This window comes from Apteryx mantelli, chromosome 5 (genome assembly GCF_036417845.1).
Source record: "Apteryx mantelli isolate bAptMan1 chromosome 5, bAptMan1.hap1, whole genome shotgun sequence".
Taxonomy (NCBI): domain Eukaryota; kingdom Metazoa; phylum Chordata; class Aves; order Apterygiformes; family Apterygidae; genus Apteryx; species Apteryx mantelli.
In genome coordinates this window covers 20,092,809-20,116,309 of record NC_089982.1, presented here as the reverse complement: position 1 = coordinate 20,116,309, position 23,501 = coordinate 20,092,809, and the positions used below count along the sequence as shown (strand labels likewise).

The following is a 23,501-nucleotide window of genomic DNA, read 5'->3' as shown; positions in this document are numbered from 1 at the left end:
ATTCTTTAATGCATGCAGCTATGTTTTGTCTTATGCCTCATTTATTAAGTATTTCTGATATTCTTAAACCTTAAAGCAGATTTTGATATTAACAGATATCCTTTAAAGCTTTTAAAACTTTTTGTGATTGTTTCTGATTTGTATTTCTCCTGAGTGTAGGTTGAATTCAATTTTTGTATTGCAAATTGTGATGTGGCACTAAATTAGTTTCCTGCTTGTGGGCAAGTTGTACACCATTTCCCAATGCATTTAGAATTGCTTCAAAATACACTTCTGAACACAGAAGAAGAGTGCGTTGTGTGCTCAGAAAATGGAGCCAGATAAACTCTTCTCCTTTTACGCTCTCCTGCATCTCCTACTTCTTCCAATACAAATGGCCTCTCACCTTCTTTGGTGCTGGTTTCTTTGCTAGCCAGTTCTTTCACACTTTGTGGAAGTTCCCTTTCACCAGCTTATTCCTCTATTTTCATGTTTTCCAACCTAGAATCTCCAGTCAGGCAGGTCCATCTTAATAGTATTTGAACATTTTCCACAGCATACTACATGCAGGTATAATGTAAGGACTCTGTAAGCCCCTGAGAAAACAGCCCTTTGGGGGGGGGGGGGCAGGAGGGAGGAGGAGATTTTTGCAGAGTTGGAATATTTTAATTTCTTCTTTAATTCACGTATCAGCAATTACCTATCCATTAAAATTCAGTGTGACATTATAGCACGGCATTCAGTAAGGTTAGTGTTATTGTTAGTCATGATCATTTTAAGCATTATGTCTCCCTAATCATGCACAACTTAAAAAACAAGAGGAGGAGTTTTTCTGTTTAGTTTTTGGTGTTTGTTTAGATTTTTTTTTTAAGGTGTGAGACAGAAATGCCAATACCATGTTTGACTCATTATGAGACTCTTTGTATTTCCTTGGCACAAGAAGCTTGAGTCATGAATCATTTTCTGAAGTCAGGTCTGTTCCATCTTAGCACCAGACCCGTCTTACCTCAGGCTTTTGGCCGGAGACTCAGGCTTTTGTGGGATCTCTCAGGTCTGTTTCCAAAACTTCAGGGTTTTCAGTGCTACTGCTCTGAAAGTGACATTGAGTCAAATAGAAAAAGAACGAAGAAATGGCTATTTAGGCAGGGTGCAAAAGGAGGCAGATGATGTCTGGAGTTACTTAAGGCAGCAGAATAGATTCTATTCAGAATTAAAAAAAAAAAAAAAAAGTATATGATATAATGTAACGTAATACATCAAAGGGAAACCTAGGAACAAGGCCATAGGGAACAGCCTGGACGAAAACCCAAGTATTTCTGTGTCCCAAAAGAGGCCAGCATGGTCAGTACCCTTTTTGATTGGGCAGCCCCCATGCTGAGGTAGATTTACATGATGTGAGAATGATTTACTGGCAATTCCAAGGCCACCATTATCCTCTTTTTAATATTTAATGTAATAACCTATGCATAGTTTTTACAATCACAAAAAGGCAAGGGCCATTTCTTATATTGTTTAAACTTCTCTATATGAACACAGAAACTATGGACTCCAAAAATACCTTGACACAGTATAACATACTGCTTCTTTTAAGTTGGTACTGTTCAATTGTGTATGCTTAAAGGTTTAAAATATCTTTATGTAAGATTTTGCTGCAAATTCCAGTTTACCATAAGAAAAAATACATTGCTTCCATACAAAATATACTTTTCAGGAGATCCCACTGCAGAAACCTTCTGTTTTGAGGCTTATTCTTGCAGAAGTTTTCTTTCAGTTTGAATTATCAGTACAAGATAGTTTATGAAATATGAGGAAATTCCAAAAAAACCAAACTCACAGTTAATTCAGATCATCTGAATATTCAGATAATTATTAGGAAATGACTCAAGAGAATCTGTTATCCATCAGTTTCCTGTAGTATTTTCATACAGATTTCAACTCTAACAGATACCTCTCAAGTACTTTTGCACAGTACTATATATATGTTTGTAGATTGCCAGTAGGCTGAGAAGGTTGAATCTGTATCCTTGTTTTGAACTGGAATTTGCAGCCATTTCTGAGAGTGGCTTCTTCTATCCCAGCTTAAATACCCATTATAGCACCAAAAATTTGGCATTTATACTTTTACGTTTAGGGTGAACCAGGGTTAAATGGTCTTAAAGGATTGAAGGGTGAAGCAGGTCACAAGGGTGACAGAGGGCCCCTTGGTCTTCCAGTAAGTAAAAAGCCTATTCAATTTCAGTGCAAATCACAAATTTCTCTTTCTACTTTCAATGAACAACTCTGGTTTACTCAACAGCATATATAAAATATACCATGTTGGAGCAGAACATCAGTCGTGTTTTGTTTTATCCAGAATCTGTCCACAGTAACATCCTGTAACACCCAGTGCTGTCAGTTTTTTTTTTGTTATGTGTCAGTTGAAAGTGTTCAGTGTCACAAGGATGCCGTCACCCCCATTAATCTTATCGTTATTTAAATGTTGTATGGTGTTTGCGTTAAAAAAGAATCTTCTATTTTTTTCCATATCCTCAGTTTTTCTTCCTATGTTAGAACTTTTGCAGTTAAAATGGAGAGGTCTAATTGAGCAAAGTTAAGAATTGGTTTAGGGAATTTTAATTTTTTTTCATTCACTATGGATGCTGGATTTTTGCCTTGCCTTTATGCAAGGATTTTTGCCTTGTATGCTTTAGAAAACATTCTGATTGGCAGGAATTTTGTCTTAGAAGGAAATGAAAGACTTTAAAGATAAAATTTTCAAATGAAAATGTTATGGTTCTTGCAATATAAGGTGATAAAGGAGGAAATACTTTGTGTGCTCCTTTCTGCATTTGGAAGCACTCTGTGAAAAGTTAGTTTTACTTCTTCCTCACAAAAAGAGTTCATTTCATCTGTTGTTTTAACATGGGGGTTACTCCATGTGTTTGCATTCTAATAGTAAAATGGAGGAGAAAAACTTAGTTGATCCAAAGAAACCAAAACTCCTGATAGATATTTTCAAGAATTTTGCACAGAAACTCTAAGCAAGATCAGCTTCAATGAGAATTTACATTTATTTTGATAAAACTGACCATTTTCAAGTTGACAGTTACAGCTATGTAAAGAATGAGTTTTTCGGTTCTTAGCCAAACTCTCAAAAATGAGTAAAAGGGAAAAGAAAGTTTTGGTTCCACCAGAAATACTTGTTCTAACCTACAACAAAGTATTCCTTTAGTTTTACAAATTATGTAGCTCTTGTCTTGCTTCTCATTTTTTTCTAAATGTCATTTTTAGATTGCAAAGTCCGGATGTTTTATTTTCTAAAAAGGGCTCCTTTTCACTATTAATGAGTTATTTCTCTCTTCTTTTTTAGCCCATATCACTTCTTATGTCCCTGGTATCCAAATAATTTTGGTCCCTTTAGTCCTAGCATTATTGCCAACAGTCCTTGGACAGTCCCTCAGATCTTGCAGTGCTGGTATGTTATTCACATAAAATCCAGCAGAGGTCATCCCGTCCCCAAGGATGTTAAAGTCAATAGCCCGAAGTGCTGCGTGCTGCACACTTCCAGCCCTTGAATGTGCTCTAAAATGGTAGTATATTGAAAAAACAGGAAATCTGATTGTCTCCCGGGCTCTTGGAAATGAATGAGGCCATTGTTGCCAGGATCCAGATTTTGTTGGCTACATAATGCAGTTTTTTTACACTTAAATACTTCCTATCGATGTTAACATATTTTTCTTTCTTTGTGTAGTATAGTATTCAGCATTGACATTATTTACAAATGAGAAAGTGTGCTAACAAATTCCAAAGTAATATTTGTGTGTTAAGGCTCAAAAACGCCTTAACATTTGATATTTGTAGCACTCATATAGCTTGACACGTATTCTGATCAAATGTATTCTGATGTGAAGCCAGAGGTGGGTCAGAGGTGATGTGAGAACAGAATGAGGCTCTTGATGTTTTATGTAATTTTTAACTAACATGCTGTAGTAATGTGATACCCATTCCAGAACCCTGTCACAGCTTGTACTGTACGTTTGAATTATGTTTATTCATCAGCACGACTTACTAATCTCACGTTCTTGTCATTCGTGTTATATCCATCATCCATGCTTCCACCTAACCATACAGGGAGCATCTGGCTTAGACGGAAAGCCAGGACCCCGGGTGAGTCCCTTGTGTTTCTGTGTCTTTCTTCGTTACCGAGTCCGTGTGCTTTCCAGCGGTTCTGCCTGCTGAGCTCACACATGGCACATAGGAACCAAGGCAAAACTTTCAAGCATTTTCCACATTGTATCAGAGAGGGCCATAGAGCAGACTCTTGGGGTGATGAGTGTGGGAAGAAGAATGTAATTCTCTGTAGAAGGAGCTCTGAATCTTAAAAAGGCAGTTTGGTATTGATTTTTGGTTGGATAGCTGTGCTGCAAAGCCTGCTTGAATAGGAATATAGCACAGGATATCTAACCATATTTATTTTATTTCTGGATATTTTGTTCCTCCTTGATTTGCACTAGCCTGGGGACTGAAGCTGTGTCACGGTGACTAGCTCTCTAGGCCTGTGTAAGCAAACCTGCCATTTGAATGAAGCATGTTGTATGTCTGCCTTTCTTTTGCTTGTACTTATTTCAACATCAGCAATGAGATCAACAGTGTGCAATGCTTAAAGCAGTGATCTGAAGCAGTGTTTAAAAGAAAAATAACAACATCTTGGTGGGGTGCTTATTTCCCTGGTAAGGAGTTTGGTTTACACAAGAAAGCATATTTGTTTAATGCTAATATTGAATCAGTGAAATGGATGCAAATCTGCTGGGGTCTTGCCTCAGGCATTCTCATATTTAAAATAAATGGTAAATTCTTTGGCTTTTATAATGACAAAGAAAGGGATGAAGTGAAAGAAGGATGGAGGTACATATTTGAAGGCTTCTGTAAGCCTGACGCTGATCATTGTGACAGGTGTGTCCACCTGTAAGGTAGACATTTCAATAAAAAAAAAATCATTGTTTAAAAAAAAATCCTTTTTTGACCCTGTAATTCCTTATTAAATTTAATATTTCTGTAAATCTGCTGATTTCCAGGAATAAAGTCCAATCCAACTACAAGAAAGATGGGTTACCTCACAACCTAAGAGCTTATAGGTAGAGTTCTGAAAGCTAAACGGATTTTTTTGCCCAGGTCCCATCACAATTAAATCTGTATGAAAACTGATTCCATATAAGTTCTCAGCTGGAAAATAGCTATTAAAAACAAAGACTTGTGAGAGCAGGACATCTCTCTTACCCTCTTTGTTTCTTTTTTTAGGGTGTAGATGGCCCAGCTGGTCCACACGGCCCTGCAGGTCCTAAAGGAGAGAGAGTAAGTATAACATTCTTTGAGCGTGCTTTTCTTCATGAAGAAAATGGCACAAGCACAAACAAAATGTCATATGGCTACCAATTGCATGCCTAGATGTTACTGAACAGAACAATATCTCATCTGTTTAAGGATCAACCCAGAACTGTATATGCTTTCCAACTATTCACGTATTTATCTGTCTAAGTTATAAGAGACTGTAGCTAACTTCAGAGGTATTTTGTAATTGCTAATCAGTAAGAAGCTTGCAGGACTTTTGAGTTCACAGTCCTACACAGAACATAATTTGGTTTGGTTTCATTACTTGTACACATAGATTGAGGGGGAAAAAACTGGGACAATAGAAAATAGTGTGATCTGTGTACTGTGTACATATACAATGGCAAAAAACTGAGTATTCCTTAACTATTTTCACATATATATTTTCCTTATATTGAAGAAATTCTCTAGCCACTCTAAAAATTTTAAACTTTTCTTCTCTTTTTTAAGCTTAGAAGATAGGAACCCTCCTATTTCATTTGAAATATTCCCAGTAATTTTTTTCTGATGGAAATAGGATAGGGCCCCTATTGTTTAACTATGAGCCTGTCAACTTTAACAATACTGCCTTTAACTTGTACAAGAAAACAAAAGACGATACCTTATACTGACTAAAACCTCCAAGGAGTTCCCAGCCCAGAATTATGTCTCTTTGAATTTCTCAGTTCAACAAAACAGCTGTGCTAAAATGACTTCAGACTTGCTGTATTAAGGACACAGCCATATGGCACAAGTCCAGTTAGCTTTAACAGCCATACATCTGAGACAGGTATGCATGACTTGAGGATTCACTTTTGCAGAGCTGCATGCTGAGAAATAAATACAAGACACGCAGCACAGTCCAAAACAGGAACAGTAGCTTGTAGTTACTGCTCAGGTTAGTTAATGGTCTGAAAGACCTGTTGTGTTTTTTTTTTTTCCTTTTTTCCCTGGGGAATTACAGACTCAAGTCTTTTTGCAACTAGGACATACCTTTTTTCTGTTAACTCTGTGGAAAGATGCCTGAACATCTTATTCTATACTTCAGAAAATAATTTAGATGAGATAAACATACAGAAGCATATATAGATATTGTACATTTTATTTTTTGCATTATGAGGTTTTGTCTTAAAAGATGTGCCTCCTACTGGTTGAAATTTTTTTCAAAAGCAGTGTGCTACAATATAAACTGTTCTTCTAAATTATGGAAAATAACCATAATTGTTCTTTCCTATGAAAGGATCCAAGGTCATAATAAGTCATACAGCTGGATCTAGAATCAGCCCTACCATGGCTGTTGACAAGTAGTAGTTATAAAGGGGATAGGAACTGTTGAGATGTTAATTGGTTCAGTAATTGCTTAAGCACAGAGGGACAGATTTGCAAAAACGCAGAAACTGAGGCATGCAAGAAATTCCTGTACACCCACCACATTCAGTGTAGCTAAATGAATGGGAGGAAGCTCATAGGAAAAATGGGAGGATTTCTTTCAATCAGTCAACTAGCAGGATTATTGCTATAGTTGTTTATTTGATAATTATTTAATATTGTTTGGGATGAGGAGTTGTTTGTAGCATAGTTATATAACAGGTGCCTGGAGCTTGTTATATGTGCCACTATTTAATTAATAAATTGTGTATTTTTAATGCCATTTTACAATTTGCACATGCACCTGTTGAACACATTTATGTGAAAGCAGGAGCAAAATATTTTTGTCTGCGGATTTCAGTCTTTACCTTTTAAATAAAAATGGCACACAGCCACTGTTTGCTATCACTGTACAGGATCATATTTTGTCCTTGCTGATAAGAAAAAGCTTGGGCCAGTATTAGCCTAGAAGGGCACTAGGGAGTCCTAAGGTGAAACATAACCACATTCTTAAATCCACATTATTTAAAATTTGAAAACCCAATCTCACTTTAAGAGGATACAAGTAAAATGCTGTTCACTATACATTTATGCCTCTTTAAAAGTTAAGGAAAGAAAGTATAATCAAACTAAAACTTAATGATTTCTTCTATAGAGATCATGGATTCACTTTTTTATAGTCAGTGTTTGTGGCAATGATGAATTACTCTTCTTAGATGGAACAGACTGTTGTGCAAATTAGGGTTGGTTGTTTTGTTTCAAATTTAGCTGTTTAATTAAAATAGAAAACATCAGGCAATCCAGTATATAAAACTTACTTTGGCAAAAAAGTGGGCTAGTGCACGTTACTAGAAAATAGCAAGTCATTAATTTTACAACAAATATGCTGTTAACTCACTGTGTCAGCTTAGCCATGTAGTTTGCACTGTATTTGTGCATTTCTTGTAGTAGAAACAAAACTGACTTTAGTAAATTCTTCGGCCGTTGAAAATACCATTTTGCTAGGAGCATAGGGATCTTTTATTGTGGCCATCTTCATTAGATGAAGGAGCTGATTTTAATAGGCCTCTGAATCTGTCTTTTTACCTAATTATCTTACTTACATATTGTCTTGAGATAAAATAAAGAGCACTGGTAAACAGCTAAACATCTTGAACTACTGCTAGTGAAAGGGAACATGTAAATATGCAGGGTACTGACAGGCACATATGTATGCAATCTCTTGTCAGTCTTAAGCTGGAAGAGAAGCAGGTAATGAGAAAGTAATTTCAAGAAACTCTTGCCTTGATGGCAAAGACCTGTCTTTGAGCTTGTTTTTGGCTCTCAGACAGGTAATCTTTGCAATGCTGGCATTGCTACACAAATCCTGTACTGGGAGAGAAAATGCATCTTTTTTCTTTGGTTAAAATATTTGTCACCACAAGTGCTATGGAATCTCCATATCAATTTTAATGGAAACACCAATTCTGCAGTTTTACTCTTGCAAACCATAGCTCATATTCACCCATGATTCAGGATGTTGAACTGAAATAGGAGGCAAAAGCAAAGACTGCAATTTCTGTTCTTTTGACACTGGTAAGTTGTCTTATGAAAAGAAATAAAAAACTTTCTTGAACATTGTGAATGTCCGTTTCCCTAATGGAAATAATTTATTGGGATTGTTAAGGGCAGTATGCCTATGACAATCCATTAATCTTATACAATCCACAAATATTCAGGACCTCATCTGCTATTCCAAGCACATTTCAGCACGTGCTTTGTATTGGAAGGAAAAAATTTGTCAGATACATTTTTCTAAATATATTTTTGCATAACAGATGAGATTACTTCCCTAGACTGATATGCTAAACTGTCAGTATTTTTATGTCTACCATATGTTTAGCAATGTTACAGGCCTGTCTTGAGGGGACTTTGTACAGTTGTCTCTGCTGTTTAAGATAAAACATGATACTTAGCTAGTCTTGACAAATCTCAAGTATTGATCAAACAGTTTTGTAGCTATTATATAAATAGGTCAGCACATTAGTTTCTTCTTAAGAGAAAATTTTAAAGCTGTAAGAGATTTACTGCTTTAAAAATCAGCTGTTACTTCCCAATACTCCTATTCTTCTACAAAGGTATCCAGTGTAATGCTGCTCAGAAACAATCAGATTAGACATCTAATCTCCACTAGGCTGAAGTGAGCGTAGAGAGTGTGAATCCACATAGAAATGTGACGTATCTAAAAAACATCAAATGTCCTTTTCCCTAACACACTCCTTATTGCTGGGATTATTCAACAACAGGTTGAGTCTCAATTTATTCTGGTGCCTATTTTTTTGTATTATGCAGTCAATACAATCTAGACTTAAGCAGCCCGTTTTTAGAGCTGTGCTAAGGGACTTGACTGTACAAGTGATGAGCACTATTAGTCGCACATCTACATCTGTCTTGTGCTTTTATTAATAGGGTAATGAATTAATAATGAGTAATAAATAGCCCAGGTTTTAGAAGGCCTTGTATACAGAATTAGTTCAAGAACTTAAGTGAGGCTATTGCTAGGATGTAACACAGGACTTCTATATGCCTGAAGCCTTGCACAAAAGTTGATACTATGTTAAGGAAAAGAGGTGAAAAGCTGGATCCAAATAACCCTACATGATGAAAACAGATGGGATCTTTGCGAACTGAAGATGATCTGGAAATTTTGTTGTCTCATCAACACATTAAGCAGTTTAGTTCTCTCAAGAGACTATGGCTCTTCTGCTGGGTTTTACCCAGAAGAACAGGCACCGCCATCTGAAACGAAACTATTTCCTGCACCATCCTGTAGTCTTCCCTCCTTGCCAGCCCTGCCTGCTGGCCTGCCTCACAAGTCACCAACATCACAAACAGAGGCATGCGGCTACGGTTGCATAGGACAGTGTTAGCTAACTCGGAAAGGTTTATTCCAGGTCAAACTGGATGAAGAAAAATTGGATACCAAAGGTGATTGCTATTGTCAACCTGAAACTTAAATTTTCTTGAAATTGAATTTCAGTTGGAAAAGTTTGCTCTATATTTAGCTTGCAAAATTATTTTAGCAGCATCTCTCTAGAAACTTGTAATTCTTCCATGGATTTTGGTGGGGAATGAGATCAAACTTTGGAATAATTTCTTCACGTTTTGTACATTGTTAGAGTTTTTATTTAATAAATCTGAATATTTCCATCGCTAATCTAGAATCCTATAGAACAGTTAACAACACAGTGCAATGTATGGGATAATCTTCACAATATTACTATTAATAGCATTGTCTGCTAAATCAAAGCTTTGACCGACACATTATTTTTGCTCATCATGATGGTGGATCTCAGCTGCTGCACTAGATCTTGGTGCTGTATATCCTCAATTTTCATTGCATTAGATTTTTACTGAACTCAGTGCTGCAGCTGTTACAAGTTTATAACTAAGATTGGTGCAAGTTCAATCTCAAAAATATTTTCAGTCACTAACTGATTGTGCATTGAATATTTTTATGTTTATAATGTCACCCATAAGCCAGTACAATGAAAACAAATGTAGTATCATATGCCCAGAATGTCATTCCACCTAGAGCGCAATACATACCTTCCCTCTGCCCCCAGTCATTTAACAAAAATGAGCTTGGCAGATCTTTTTCACTCAAAAGATTTAGGAATGCACAGACTTTAAGAAAAAGAAAGCATTTGTTAGAAATCATTTCTATCTAAGTTAGTCAATGTTTTTGTTTGCTTGTTTTATAATCTTTTTTAGGGTGAAAAGGGAACTGTAGGTGACCCTGGACCCAGAGGACCATATGGCTTGCCTGTAAGTTGCATGCAATTTGTACACATTGCACCTTTCATCACTCCTTGATTAAACTCGGTGCGCTTTGGCAGCTTTTCACCTAGCAATGCAATTAGCTGGAAAAGGCAAAGATAGATAATAACTCCTGACAATGCAAGGTCACTGGCCTGTGTCACAGACTTAGATTCCTACTCATGCATGCGGTTATGCAAAAGTAATGGAACAGATCTGACCAACAAGACAGAGGAAACCCAGAGTTCAAGCGCTCCTTTTTCTGCAGCTCACGGATTCTCTACTGTCCTAATGATCAGGAGACCATGGAAGAGCTGCAAGAGTTCAGGATAAAGAGCAGCTGCGAAAGCTGTGGTTTCATTAATGTCAATAAGCTGTTCAGATTTTCTTGCTGCAAGGCTCCTTTGCCATTATATTTTTGTTTTGCTTGACACTGCAGGGACTTTTAGTTTCATTTTCACATGTGCGTGTGGTGGTCAGAAGCACTTTGAAAAGCTCGTTGTTGGTCATTTGTAGGAGAAGATGGTATATTTTAAATCAACCTTTTAAATAATTTTATCCATTCCTAAAATATGGGTGAGAACTTCTTTTGGCCTAAATGAGGGTAGCCCCACTGAGTAAAATGACTTAGTCTAATTTGCTGTAAGACTTGGTCAAGTGTAGACGTATGTCTGTTCTATACACTGACACAAGAAAAGCTTTGTAAATAAATATGTTTGGCAAGGCAGGGCCAGCCTCAGTAAGAAACTTGCAATGTTTCCATTTCATTGTTCCCATACCCTCTCCAGTCTATCTCTTTGAGCCAAATGAATTTAAGCTGGAATACAGACTTGTGGTTTAACTGGATCCATTTAATTGGATCAAGAGTCAATGACTGGAAAAAGATTTCAGTTTGTGGAATGCTGGATTAATTTGCAGTGCATATTTATTTGATGGGCACTTTTGTGAGTTAAAAAAAACAGTCAAATTTCTGTTCCCCCTTCTTGAGAACTGAAAATAAAAAATGATAGGCCTTTTTTTCTGTTTTTGGCCTGCTCCTGGAATCTGTGTGCAATCTACAGCAAAATTTTACAGTCAAGTTATCAGTTTCTGGAAATGTTAAACACTGACAGAAATGTCCTTCACTAATGGCAATGCTATGTGTATAGTCTTAGCAACACGTGTTACTAAAGGGAATGCAGAAGTCGGCATCAAGATGGCCACTGGTATCAAAGCTTAGGGACACTAATGTAGTTTATATGATTCTTTGGCAGGGCAAAGATGGCGAGCCTGGCCTTGATGTAAGTAATGTGTATGACCAATGCACTCATAATAGTAGGTAAGCGTCTCTCAAGAAACAGCTTACCAAGTTTAATACATTTATTTCCATGTAGTGTGCATGCAGAACATACAGCGAGTGCAGTAAATGCTGCCTTGGCTGTTTCTCTGTGATAAAGAGGACAAAGGTTGTGCACTGCACAGCCCTTATCTGCAGACCCCCCCAGATACAGTGCTTAGTAATACAAGTAGTTGGTCCTGTGGAAGTCAATGGGATGAACCACTGCATTTGGTAAGAAAATGTTTCCCCAGTCAAACCTGTGGCTCACTCGGAGCAGAACAAGGAGTCACTAACATTTGGTTAAGTAAAGTCATCCCTAATTAGAGAGAATAATTGCATACTCTATACACAATATGTATTTCAAAATACAGGCTCTTTCTTTGGCATGCTAGAAAGACTTACTGAAATCCTTTCGCTCTAGTCCTCCACTGAAATCCCTAATTTGGAGGAGTCTTTTCTGGAAGTTACATGTGCTACGTAGCATGGACTATTGTCATTTTGAGTGATATGATTTCTTTCCATTGCTGGCAAAATGACTCTACCAAACACCAAGACTTACTTTTTTCACATACACTCGTGTGCATGCATGTGCACGTGTGTGCCCACACACATACATATGTACACGCAAAGCATGTAGTGAAATTATCTTTCTGTATGTTTTCCAGGAGTATTTGAAAGCTTAAACTGCACATGAATAAAAGCCTACCTATCTTTGTCCATTTTTTATAGGGTTTCCCTGGTCCTCGAGGAGAAAAGGGTGATACAGGAGAAAAGGGAGAAAAGGTGACCTCAGTGCTATTAACTGTTGTTTGATTCCTCAGCCCAGTCAGTTTGGCTGTCTTTATTCTATAAATTTTCCCATTAAACCTGATCTTTCTTTTTACTGTGTGCCAAAAGGCAGGTTACAGATATGTGTTAAGCAAAATCACATGTTAAAAGACCACAAAAACTTATGCACAGAAGTACTAATATCAACACATGCCAAAGCAGGAGGAAGAGAGAGTTCTACTCACAGCTGGTTTTTAGGCTCATTTTCTTCAATCTATCCTACGCTTGTTGAAAGTCCTTGTCAGCCTGCAATTCTTAATGCAGACTTCACTGACGTGCGTCACTGAGGTAGTAATTTCATACTGGAGACATCAACTCTGACCCTTGGCAGTATTTCTGTGCAACTCTGCTGATCCCATTGTGCCATGCCTGTGTTCCATACCAAATGGATCAGGACAGGACCTGTTTGCATTTTTGTTTTTGGCAATGTCTTATTTACAATTCAGAGGAGTAAATATTCACACTTAGTGGTTGTGGACTGAAATTAAATTATATTCTACAGTTTTGGTAAACCCAAGAAACTTCCCTAGAAAGGGAAGTTAACAGAAACAGCCTAACTTTATTTAGGCTGTCCAGACACAATGTCTTGGAAATATACTCAATAAAAAGCAATTTAGGATGAAATGTGGGCAGAGGAAGCTCATGAACAAACCTCCACTGTATCTGCAGTCCAGAGCCACATTCTTAGGCTCCCCTCTACTTGCTAAAACTACTGAATCAGCACTCACACCAAGCCACTTAATATAGAAGTCCATATACATGGCAGGTGATTTTTTTTTTAATGTGGACAACAATTTTTTGCCTAGCTGACATATACAGGTTTATACTAGGTCCACATCCCATCAAGGAATCCCTGTCAAGAATTAGGAGAAAAAAGTCACCATGGCAGATTAAGATACTATAAAATGTATCCTCCACTTCTGTCCCTTGTTATTTTGCTCATATTGTGAGCTCAGAGATCACTGGTGTGTAATGCACTGATTTCAGAGAACAACTCTTTCTTAGGCAGGTTCTTGATGAAGGTTATAAAGGCAGTGGCTGACCTGGCAGAGTAATAACAATGAATGGTGAGCTGCTGCTTGCTGTCAGAGACTGCGGGTCTGTCCTCTAGAAGCAAACAGTCTTTGCTTTCCTCTTCAGAAGCAGTTGTCAGTAGAAAGATGTAACTGATGACTGACAGATGGGATAGATTACTGACAGATGGCTGCCCTGTGCTAAAAGGTGGGTGTTATGGCAGATGCCAGGTTGAATGAGCCAACAGTGTGTTCTCGTACTGGGACATATTAGGAGGATTGTGTCCAGCAGATCAAGACAAGTTATTACCCCCCTCTAATCAATCCTGGTGAGGCTACTTAAATACTGTGTCCAGTATTTGGGGCCTTCCAGTTCAAGAAACATTTGAGGTACTGGAGGAAGAGGGCTACTGAGCTAGCAGGGGTCTGGGGCGCACAACCCATAGCAGAGGTCAAGGGAGTTGGGCTGACTTAGTCTGGCAAAGAGGAGCCAAAGGGGGATCTAATAACAGCCTGAAACTACTTGAAGGAAAGTTGCAAAGATGATGGAACAAAACTCTCCTGGGTAGTGGCAGATGGTAAAACAAGGGGCCACAAGCTGCTCCTTGGGAGGTTCAGAGAGGCTGTAGGAAGAACCTTATTCACTAGGAAGGCAGGGCAGCACAGAGACAGGTTACCCAGAGAGGTGGCTGAATGCTTGCTGTTCACGGAGGCTTTCAGAACTTGATCTGGTGTGACCTGATCTAAAGTTGGGAATAGTCCCTGCTTCGAATGGGAGGCTGGACTAGGTGACCTCCAGAAGTCCCTTCCACCCAAAATTTCTGCGAGTCTGTGCTTCCATGTACAGCTAGAGATGGGCACACTAAATAGAGCGAGCAGAGCCCTGGAAGATCTCTAGAAGCAAAACTGGAATGTTGGTAAAATAGCTGGCATATATAAATCTTATTTCATGTGAAAACAGCACAGATAAGATTCTTGCACTCAGATCATATAAATCTCAGCTACTTTTAATGTCCCAGAGCACAGCATGGCATATGAGAATGCTGCCTCTGAATATTTGTTCATTATTCCCAGAGAGTAACTAAAATAGCTCAGACTTGGGAATTCCAGTTGCAAGAGGGCCAGAGAGTTGTGTGCGGCCACAAGGCACGCTTAGGCCTTTTGTGGAGTTCAGCTGTGATTTAGGCTGCCTCTGTAGCCTTTTTCTCTTGGGCTGCAGGAAGCAACTTTTTGGAAGTCTAGCCCTCCTTCCCCCCAGAAATTCAGGAAAAGGTAAACCTATTTCTTGAGGAGAATGCACTGGATATGCAGACTTATGCAAGTCTGATGGATATTTCAGAAACGGTGTGATCTTACAAGATTTTGGATTAAGAGATTTCCCAGGAAGTACATAGAAGGAAACAGAGATGGAGTCTCTGCCTTAAAAATTCACAGAATAACTTGAAAGATGGGATTCAAAGCGAATTAGAAACTCCTCCTCAGTGAAAAGAAATGGAAGAGGCCTCTGTGAAACAGAGCTGCTGTTATGCAGTTTTGACACAACTTTTCCAGAAATCAGGAAATACTTATGTCTCGCAAGTAAACTGATTTCACAAAAAACACCTTAGCTTAGCAACATTGATTCCATTTCCAATGGGAGGGTGACTCTCAGAAGACACAAATTAATGCAAATAATAGAAGTTTTAATTGTAACAAATTTTCTCAGTTCTGTTTTTCACATGTAAATTGCTAATTATCTATGACCATATTAGTGTAACAGCACCTGCTTCAATAGAGATAAACCAGCTTACAAGTTGAGGGTATGGCTCTTGATTTCTTGGATTTTAAATATTGCTTGCAATATTGCATTGCACAAGTTCAGTTTAGCACATTTCTAGTTTAGTAACTGAATTTGAATTGCATTGCAAAAATATTTATCATTACTAAAATTCTAATGTGAGACAGTGACACTTGTTTTTTCATAGATATGCTTTGATAGGGAATAAATCTTTACTTCTTTGGTTTTGAGATCACATCCTGGACTGGTGATTTTTATTGTAGCCTGTCACTAGTTCTGATACAGTGAAACCAAGTCAGTGTTTGCATTATAATCTCTGCTTAACTTGGCTGTAAAAAAAAAAAAAAAAAAAAAAAAAGTGTTCTAGCTGTAATTATTCATATACATTTATAGTCCAGGAGCACACACTGCAAAAATACTCATAAAATTGGTTTTGTATTTTTAAATTGTATGAATAAAAAACAGTTTCTTATAAATCATCTCTTAAATGCTGCATTCTGCATCAGTAAAGAGGTTTTAGAAAATTACTAAAAAGAAAATGGTGGTTCAAATTTCACTTTTTTCAACTTCTCTCTTTTTAAAAGGTCCAACAGTTAAGAAAACATAGAGACTGTGTTGCATGGAGGGTGGGGGTGTCCTGGTCCAACTGTGCAGTTGTGTCTGTTGCTATTAATGTTGACAGAGGTGTCTGGTGTCTAACAAGTTTGGTTGGAAAAGCATCACCCTCTTCCCCCCAACCCCTGCACTGATGAAAATTTGGGCCTATCAGGCCTGGAGAGTCTTCCAACTGTAACTGTGTTACAAAAGTGCCACAGATTTGGGTTTCTGTGGGCACTGAGGCAGGGCCGGAAGTAAACAGGGTTTTTCTGATTATCCATCAGATATAGATGTCCTTGTTTCCTGTGGATCCCCATAGTTCAGGGTAAGGTGGTGCAGCTGATGGGAGAAGTCAGTCCATGGAAAAACTGGTAGAGTGCTCAAGGAATTCAGACTGTTCTCTTCTCTACACAGATTATTGCTGCATTGGTTGGAATAAGATCTTAGGTTTGCCCTACAGACTGGAAGTTTAAATAGTCAGCTGCTGACTTGTAACACAGCATGTTAATGAAATATAAGTCTTAAATATACAAAAAGGAGTTAAAAACCAAACTGTACTTACACATTTTTCAGAATATGCCCATGCTCTGTGCTTGCAAATACTTCTGTGTTACACCAAGCACAAAAACATGCAATTTGACCAGGAAACTGTTGGGTTTCTTTGCTATACTGCCATGCTTGTAGGTTTGATATGAAAACTTACAATTCCTGACTCATGGTTTTTATTATGTCACAATCTTACAATTTGCTAAATAAGAATATCTGAGTTATTTTCCTCCTAAATATTAATCTACAACTTTTTGGCACACAGAAAAGATAAACGAGGAACTTTGTTCTTGTGTGATCATGAGTACAGTATGTTTTGTTCATGGAAAAATTTCTTTTTTCATTTGAATGTGTCAAATATGTGATGATATTACATGAATAATGTACTTTTCTTTTAAAATATGGTATAGCTAATTAATTTTTTACCGGTGTGAAAGTGTCTTCTGTTAATGGATTAAGTCTTTCTGTGCTGGTGTGGAACTAGTTAAATGTCTATTTACTATACTTTACCAAAATCTGTCTGTCTTTCCAAAGGGGCATTCCTTCCTTCTCTTTCTACCTTCATTCCTTACAATTCCTCTGTCTTTTTTACCCTTTTCCTCACAAATTAAATCCTCCCAATAGCCACAACTTCCCTTGCTGGTTCTCCAGTGTCATACTAATTTTCCTTTGACTATTTTTCCCATTTCTTTGTGATACTCCTGATTTACTTATCCTTCCTATCCCATTTTTTACAATCCTAGTCCAATTTGTTTCATTTTTTTAACAAAACCTTTTTTGATTTTTGTGAAATTCAGAGCGAGCCTGAAACTCATTTACCATTGTGATCAACTGGTGTGATATCAATTATAAAATGAACTCTTAAAACATCATATACTGCTTGAAGGTGAGGTCATCTTTGCAGATAGCTTTGAGGGGAGGAGAGAGAGAAAATAAAGAATAGCTTTTACCATGTCTAATTTCTGTGAGTAATCTAAGTTTTGGAAGTCTTATTTTAAAAAGAAAATTCAGTGCAAAATCAAGGGACTGAATTACATTAAGATGAGTAGATGAAATGTTGCCTGCAGCAGAGGGAACATTTAAATGTTGGAACATTTAGATACAGAAAATGTAATTACCACTTTTGACTTGTTTTTGATATCAGGACATTATGATATCATTGAAGGTGTCACAGCATCTCTCCATCAAGCAGTCTGGATCTTTTGATTCCTGTAACAGGGCTTGAAATGAAGGTTCACATTGTGTTTGGAGTGGTATCGGTGTGTTCTCAGTGACATCTGTGGGTTTGCATGGACATAACAGAGAACAGCATTTGTCCCAAACTCTGTCAAAATGCCCAGATGCAGGAGATCAATTCAGCAAAGGATGCTCTGGGCCATGCTGGTCCTTGACACCCTGCCAGGGAACTTGGTAGAATTTGCCAGAAACCAGCCGGCCCTGCTAAGCAGCCAGGCCTCAGCTTTTTTTAGAGAAACTGAAAATTTTGCTCTTGCAAAGTTACTTCTAACTAGTGACAAAGAAATCTGCTAAGAAAGATGGCAAATTCAGCTTAGGGTGCATGTACACTTCAGAACTATCACTTAGAGAAAATAGGAGACCTCTAATTTTGGATTATGGATTGCATGGGCTTGCAGATCTTCCTCTATCTCAAAAATCAGTTTGTTATTTCAAGCCCTGCTCTAGGGTTCAAAACTTCTATAATAACGATATGAAATACCAACACAAAGTAATACCAACTGATTGCAGTTCTTTGCTTGTGATCATATCATTTATTTTTCCACATAATGCACCATCCAAACCAGAACACAGTGGTAAGTGTCCTTTCAGCTCTCCATTGGCTTAAAAAGAAAACCCCAAACTTTTGAACCAATCTTTCTTTTTTTCCAAAAGAATGAAATGTGTTTTATCCAAACCATTGTGTCCACAGGGGGAAAAGGGAAAGAAAGGCAAAAAGGGGCCTAAAGGGGAGAAAGGAGAACAGGGTGCTCCTGGATTAGATGCACCTTGCCCATTGGTACGTCTCATTGTATATTGGATAGTCAATCCTGCTGCTGTAGATTGATGCAATAAGAAATGAGGGGAGAGGAACAGGCACCAGCCCTTGTATTAGCTGTTACCCTTTGTTATCAAAGCCTCATCTCGAGGTCTGGAAATTGGGAACAGACTTTAGTTTTTGTCCTCCTAATTTGATTTAAAGACCTTCAAACAAAATGCTGTTTTTGTTATTTTCTGCTGAACATGTTGAAAGGGAACCAAATTTGGTGTGCACCAGAGTCAGTGTCCCACAGGTTGCAATGACCAGTGCTGTGAGCTTGCTCCTCTTGCCTCACCATTGTTATTTGTTTGCTCCAGTTAAGTCAACACCGAAGGCATTTCCTTGACAGTAACATTGCAAGTTAATCTTTACAAACAGGGATTCCGTGGAATTAAGGGGGAAAAAGGGGAGCCAGGCCAGCCTGGCCTGGATGGGCTGGATGCCCCTTGCCAATTGGTACAGTATTTCTCTTTCCTACCATCCCTGCATGCGGTTCCTTTGTTTGTAGTCAGCCATTCTCAATGTAAAGCAATGTTTTTCTGAGCAGACTTTACATTATTCACATAACACATGCATGCGCATGAATAAACCAGCTGCTTCAGTGATCATAACCGTAATGAGAACACACATTTTTGCTGACACTTTAAATCTAACTCTCAGCAGTTTGCTCCCATATCACATGCCAATTTATAAGTTTGTGTCCTTCCTGCATTTTCCCTGAGAGTTGTTTGTTTGTTATTTTCCTCACAAAATGCCTATTGCCTTACTCACCCTGAACGCAAGTCTTTGTAGAAAACCAGCACAACGTCCACTTCTAATCAAGTCTGATGACTTCCGTCTGCATTGGCTCCGTTCTTCACACTAGCCTACCCCAGAACTCTTCTGCACCCTGGACTTCTTTTCAAATCTGTGTAGTCTTGGGTACATGTTTTCAGGATTTGGTCAAAATGAGATTTGTGTAAGAAGGGATAAATACCATCTCTATAAATCACGCCATAGGTTTCTCGTAAGCAAAGCTGAAGTCTGATCCCCCAGACCTTACACAAGCAGTATTTTTGCTATCTGGCGTATTCATCAAATAGTATTCAGATCTGAATATGAAAAGCTTACCTGAGGTTTGTAAGAAGATAACCGTCTGCAGCCCAATCCCTCACTGTCTTTGTTATTTAACGTCTTCAATTTAATGGTCTTACCCTTGGAACTTACCTTCCTGAAACACACACAACACTTCCCCACTTCTCTGTTAGCATGAATTCAAGTTCCCACCTGTACTAAAATTCTACTTGTTTACCCTCTCCCTTGTACCAATCTGGCAACACTGATTTTTATTTAATAGCCAAGTAAGTTTAAATACCTTCCATTTAAAAAATGAACAGTACATACACATTTCCTAAAGATACAAGACAGATTTTTTTTTTTAATTGTTGGCAGTAAAATTTGATCTGCATGTTCTGATATTGTTTGGTGGTTAAGCACGGTTCTCTAAGATGAATGTTAAGTAGATTTTATTTCGACTACAGCATTTCTAATTTAAAGTTGTCAATGGATTTTATTCTTAAATACACAGTCCATGTTATATTTTGTTTGCTTCCAATTAATGGTAACCATATCTCATATATTTTGTTGGGGTAATCAAGCATGCTTTCATAATGTAAAAATGTTTCTCTGTTTCTGTATTATCATTTATATCTGGAGATTCATGAACAATTGCTGATGAAGGAAAAATATTCCATTCATAGGTAATTACTAGAATAAGCTGCTAAGCAGACACTACTGTTTCTTGCTTTAAGCAGCAGGCCATTCCCAACAGATTACATGCATGCACATTAAAAAATTCTCATATTAATCACTATTTTGAGCATATCATCATGTAATAGGTATTATTGTTCTTTATTCTAAAAAATGTCAAGGCCTGATTTTTTTTCTTCTAGTTTATAGTCTAGTGGCATGATATATGTTCCTAATTCTGAGCATATAACTCTTTGATGGATAAGCCCTTCATAGCTATTTAAATTGGAATTAATTCCATAATATAACAGATCTGCTTAACAGATCAAAAGTTGGCTCTGATCTTACTGGACACACAGAAATGTGTGAAAGCGGGGTGGTGACAGAAAAGAAATGGAGTGACTCTCACTAACATAACAAAGTAAATGGCCGTACTGTCCAAGTTATGAAATAGTCAATGCTGCCTGCACCACTGATGCTCAAAGTTTTCTTCTGCTGTTTCGTTAGGGAGTGTGTGCAGGCCTTAAGTTTTCGCTGCTTCATTCAAAAGCTAAGAATGAAAGTGAACAGAAAAGATCCTAGCAGAATTTGAGTATAGCTATCTTATCACTGGGTTAACTTTGTACTAGGGGCCCATAAAAACAATACACTCCAGATAAAAGTGATATAACATTTTTGCTCATTGATCTTGTACGTTCAGCTACAGATTGTTGTGAATGACAGACTAGATTGATAATAATGCACAGCCTGAGCTCTAACAGCAATGGGAAAGTGATTAAGATGTTCTTGTGATTAGATATACAGTAGTAATGATTTAGGAAAAACAAACCTTTATGGCAGGGAGGCATGTATGTATTTACAGTGTAAACATTCTCTCCTTTGGCTTTTCCTTCACCTTGAGAATGAGAGATAATTGTAAGTTAGGAAATGGTAGCTATTTATTAGCTAGAAAGGCAAAGTTGCTTCGGCTGTTCTAACAGATACTGATTGATAGAATATCTGTTCTGTCAAACCTAACTATGCTCTTCTCCCCTCCCCTTCTCTCCCTAACCCTGAAACAGGGTCCCGATGGATTACCAATGCCTGGCTGTTGGCAAAAGGTAGGATGGGCAGAGCTTGTTCTTCCCGGGAAATGGAAAACCCTGTCACGGTCATACTGCACAGTGTCATGATATACTTCAGAATCTCTTAGACAGTTCAATGTATGCAGCGACACAAAATAAGACCTTTCCATGACAGTATTTGGTGTTACAAGGTTGCAAAAAATATGTAGAAGTAATACCTCATCGAGGCAGTATTTTAGAAACAGTTGGCACTGAATTTCTGGAAAGTCAAAGACTCTTCTCTTTCATATGAAAAGTCACACATCCTTTGGTTTCTGCACATGATCACTGATTACCACTCTTTGTAGAACCTCATGGATATGGCAGTTTTATCAACTATATGTATTGCTCTTTTATGATCGGCTTTTCCTGGGATACCTAGGAGAACAGTGCATCCTGCCTTCTCTTTGCCTTATCTTTCTATTCTTCGATACATTCTCCTGATTGATAGTTATGGTTTTATCGGATCTTATCATTGTTTTGATAAGATATGTCACTGTTAACTGGCAATATTATTTTGGTAATGACTTAACCTAGACAGGATTTAAAAACATTAGTATTCAGAGTAAAGCTGTAGGTGGAGGCATACTGGCATATTAATACATGAGAAAAACTAAACCACAAGTGAAATTCTGGATGTGTTTAACCCAACAGTCATTGAGTTCACTGGAGGCAGGTTTTTGCCCCAAGCATTTTTCAGACCTATTTCCAGATTGTTATTTCCCAAGAGTAGCCTCTGAATGATGAGAATGGTTGTGTGTGAAATATTTTGTTTGAGAAATGTCTGTTAACATGTCACTGTGTGGGTTAGAAGGTGAGCGTAGCCCCCAAGCCAGGAAGCGCGTAAGCTGCTCTGAACAGGTGTGCAAATTAGGCAGTTGACATGTGTCCTCACACACGAGTCTAGCCAAAGGGACAGTAAACTGCATTTGTTGAGCAGTTATTCATGACACAGCTAGGCACCACAGGCAGACCAAGAGTTTTTTCCAATCCATCTGTTTGCTTGCTTCCATGTGGGAAAATTTAGACCTATTTTTAAAGATCCAGTAATTAATGGACCAATCATAAAAGGGTATTTTACTTTCTGTAGCAAAAATGCAATTTCCAAATTTAAAAAGAGGGAAGAAAACCAAAGGGCCAGAGCACAGGAGAGCATTTGTAAACCAGTTTTTACTAAATGTGCTTGCAGTTTCTGTTTCTTTTTCGCGTGTCTTTTGACAAATAATAGATTCTGGAAACAGGCGAAGTAGCTGAGGAACAAATGCAGTACTCAAAAATCTTATTAAATTACTAGTACTGCTAAGGGATGATGTGTGTACTGTTGTACATCCTATTGCTGGAAGGGAACTGAAGTCACTCTTCACCTCTCAGGACAGCTTGTTTTACTCCACAAAACCAGTAAACCAGTCAATAGCTGATGAAGCATCTTTTCTTCTTTAGTTCAAGAGGTGACTGGAGTAGATCTGCACATTGTTTTAAATTGTCTTGCTTTCAAAGAAAGTTACTCAGCAAAAAACAAACAAACAAACAAAAAAAAACCCTAAGCAGAAAAGGTAATTATACCTTAATTATACCAAAATAATTACTGCTACTAAGTAGAAAGGGAAGTTGCAAGCATCTTTTGTAAGCGCTACCTTGAACAACAGAAAAAATCTACAGTAATTACTACTATTGTGGGCATATCTGAAGAGTAACTGGTGCTGAGAAAATGAAGATATGTATTTGCAATTCTGCTGTACCCATGTATTTGGAATAGAAATTTGAAATACTGATTTACTAACGTGGTCAATCTGTATCTCTTTTTGTCTCTTTGCAGTGATGACTCTAACCTTACAAGCATGAAGTTGTGTATATAGTGCTCCACTTTTTGTATTTATAGTTGAAAACTGAAAATTTGCTCTTACAAGTCTGAGATATGTTTACATGTAGCTGCTTCTACTTGTTTGTAGTAGTCCATGTGTACATCTTTTTTTTTTTTCCACTTACATCTGCAGTTAGATGATATATAACTGCAGGACAAACCTGCAAAGACTCTCTCTCTCTCTCTCTCTCTCTCTCTCTCTCT

The 23,501-nt window shown here is 37.7% G+C and overlaps 1 protein-coding gene across 1 annotated transcript in view; it reads left to right on the top strand.

Annotated features, from left to right (window-relative positions):
- COL25A1 (collagen type XXV alpha 1 chain) overlaps window positions 1-23,277 on the top strand; it is a 322,190-nt gene extending 298,913 nt beyond the window's left edge. The window contains exons 33-41 of the mRNA XM_067297090.1: window positions 2,111-2,191; window positions 4,090-4,125; window positions 5,257-5,310; window positions 10,447-10,500; window positions 11,745-11,771; window positions 12,539-12,601; window positions 18,498-18,584; window positions 21,395-21,433; window positions 23,253-23,277. Of these exons, the coding sequence (XP_067153191.1) occupies window positions 2,111-2,191; window positions 4,090-4,125; window positions 5,257-5,310; window positions 10,447-10,500; window positions 11,745-11,771; window positions 12,539-12,601; window positions 18,498-18,584; window positions 21,395-21,433; window positions 23,253-23,255 (444 nt within the window). The 3' untranslated portion in view covers window positions 23,256-23,277. The remainder of the gene's footprint in view (window positions 1-2,110; window positions 2,192-4,089; window positions 4,126-5,256; window positions 5,311-10,446; window positions 10,501-11,744; window positions 11,772-12,538; window positions 12,602-18,497; window positions 18,585-21,394; window positions 21,434-23,252) is intronic.
- Window positions 23,278-23,501: the final 224 nt, after the last annotated feature.